Source organism: Phalangium opilio, unplaced genomic scaffold, assembly GCF_054372755.1.
Source record: "Phalangium opilio isolate 3A_F unplaced genomic scaffold, DU_Popi_V2 ptg000103l_1, whole genome shotgun sequence".
NCBI lineage: Eukaryota > Metazoa > Arthropoda > Arachnida > Opiliones > Phalangiidae > Phalangium > Phalangium opilio.
The window spans coordinates 1,518,597-1,520,722 of NW_028324205.1; the positions used below are offsets into that span (position 1 = coordinate 1,518,597).

The following is a 2,126-nucleotide window of genomic DNA, read 5'->3' on the forward strand; positions in this document are numbered from 1 at the left end:
AAGTAATTTTAAACATAGCTATTGTTGACGTTTGAATTCTAGCGTATGCCTCTTTAACAATTTTTGGAAATTTAGGGTATATAAGGCGATTCATTCACAATAAATGTTTAGAAATCCGCAATTGCATGAACCTTTGGTTGAAGCCCTGCAATTGGAAGGCTAGACGTTTCTCGTAACCCTAGCCGATCGCCACGCACTTCTTTATCCTAACGTTGGGAGTAGAAGCAAAATGTTTGCTCCGATTTGCCAACTGCGGACGCGGTGACCGACACACAGACAGACAGACACCCCCCCCACACACACGTCCAGTATAATACCTCTCCGTGACGTCATCGTCACTTAAAGAGGTAAAAATATAGTGGGAATAATATATTTTAGGTTTAAAACCCTCTTTGCATTTATTTCGCTTGAAAGCGTTTCGAAATACTCAAAAATTAGATTTGCCTTACCTTCCGGGCTGGATTGTGAACTTCCGGTTAGTTGTAGGACAACATATCTGTTGTATGAATTATGTGTTTGAAAGTAATCTACAATTGAAGCCTAATAACTTGTTAATCGGGTTAGTAGAATCAGAGTTATTAAACTTTTTCTCGATTTTGGAAATGTATTCTGAATATAGAAACCATGAAATGCTTTAAATTCCCATTTTTAAATGAGGCTAATCTTCAGAGTCAGATTGTGAACTTCCGGTTAGTTGTAGGACAAAATATCGTAAAAGGTGAATTATGTGTTTGAAGGCGATCTACAATTGAAGCCTAATTACGTGTTAATCGGTTAATTAGAACCGGAGTTATTAAACGTTTTCTCGATTTTGTCCGCCATTTTCCAATATGGCTGAAATTCCCCCAATGGGAGAGTGTGGGAGACCACACCACGTTAAAGAGCGCCCAAAAATCTATAAGATCTGAAATTTTCAGCTTTGTTTCAATTTGTTGCGGGTTCCCTCTATTTTTGGGCTAAAATGACTGTACTAATTACAGTAACTTAAAATACTAGTTCATTTTTAAAACTGGCTGAGGAAGGACCGCGGTCCGAAAGCTCCTAAATTTGTAAAATTTTAAACTTTAAATAAACTTATAAAAATTTACTCCATGAAGTAGCAGTTCTTATTAAATAAACAACATTCGAAATATTAAAATACCATGGATCAGAAATTCAATATCTACGATTAAAATACTACTTAGAACTCGGGATGAAACTTAAAGTAATTCATAAAGCTCTTAAATTTAGACAAGGGAAATGGTTGAAGCAATATATTGACTTTAACACCTTAAAAAGGAAGAGTGCGAATAACGCTTTTGAGAAAGATCTATATAAATTATTGAATAATTCACTTTCCGGGAAAACAATGGAAAATCTAAGATGTAAGGTAGATTTCGAACTAGTCCATACACCCGCAAGAATGGTGAAACTAACAGCCTCTCCAGCTATTGAGAGAATTACTGTTTTTAATGAAAACCTTGTCGGTGTTCATATAATTAAGAAAAAGCTAGTTTTAAATCGCCCCATTTATACCGGTTTCTGTGTTCTAGAATTATCAAAACTCACTATGTACAAATTCCACTATGATTTTATCAAAGCGAAGTACAACAATAGAGCTTTGCTAAATTTCACGGATACAGATTCCTTATTGTATCCTATCCAAACTGAGGATGTATATCGGGAATTTAAGGAACATATGGATAAATTGGCCACCTCCGATTATCCAAAAAACCACTTCTTATTCAGTGAGTCTAACAAGAAAAGGTTGGGCGTGTTTAAAGATGAATTAAATTCCATTCCAATAATTTTCTTCTGCGGTCTTAAACCAAAAATGTACAGCATTAAATCCCTCGCGGGTGAAAAAAAACAGCTAAAGGCATATGTAAAAGAATGATTCAAAGGCATGTACATCATGAGGATTACAAAAAGTGTTTGTTTTTAAGAAAAAACACTACGACGGACATTATTCTCATAACGAGCCAAAAACATAAACTTTTTACAATCCATCAAAAAAAAACAATGCTTAAATTCCTTTGATTCAAAACGATATTTTTTAAAGGACGTAATTACGACGTTAGCATTTGGCCATTATAAAATTAGGGATGAATTCGCTGATTATTAATTCGGAGGTGGTTTATTCGCTA

At 34.8% G+C, this 2,126-nt stretch overlaps 1 protein-coding gene across 1 annotated transcript; it reads left to right on the plus strand.

Moving 5' to 3' along the window:
* Positions 1 to 1,192: 1,192 nt before the first annotated feature.
* LOC149630119 (uncharacterized) lies at positions 1,193 to 1,876 on the plus strand. The gene has a single exon (XM_089851292.1). The coding sequence runs from the start codon at positions 1,193 to 1,195 to the stop codon at positions 1,874 to 1,876; it is 684 nt and encodes a 227-aa protein (XP_089707418.1).
* The last annotated feature ends 250 nt before the right edge of the window (positions 1,877 to 2,126 follow it).

Coding starts and splice junctions, on each gene's coding strand:
- LOC149630119 (XM_089851292.1), top strand. CDS start 1,193: ATGAAACTTAAAGTAATTCATAAAGCTCTTAAATTTAGACAAGGGAAA.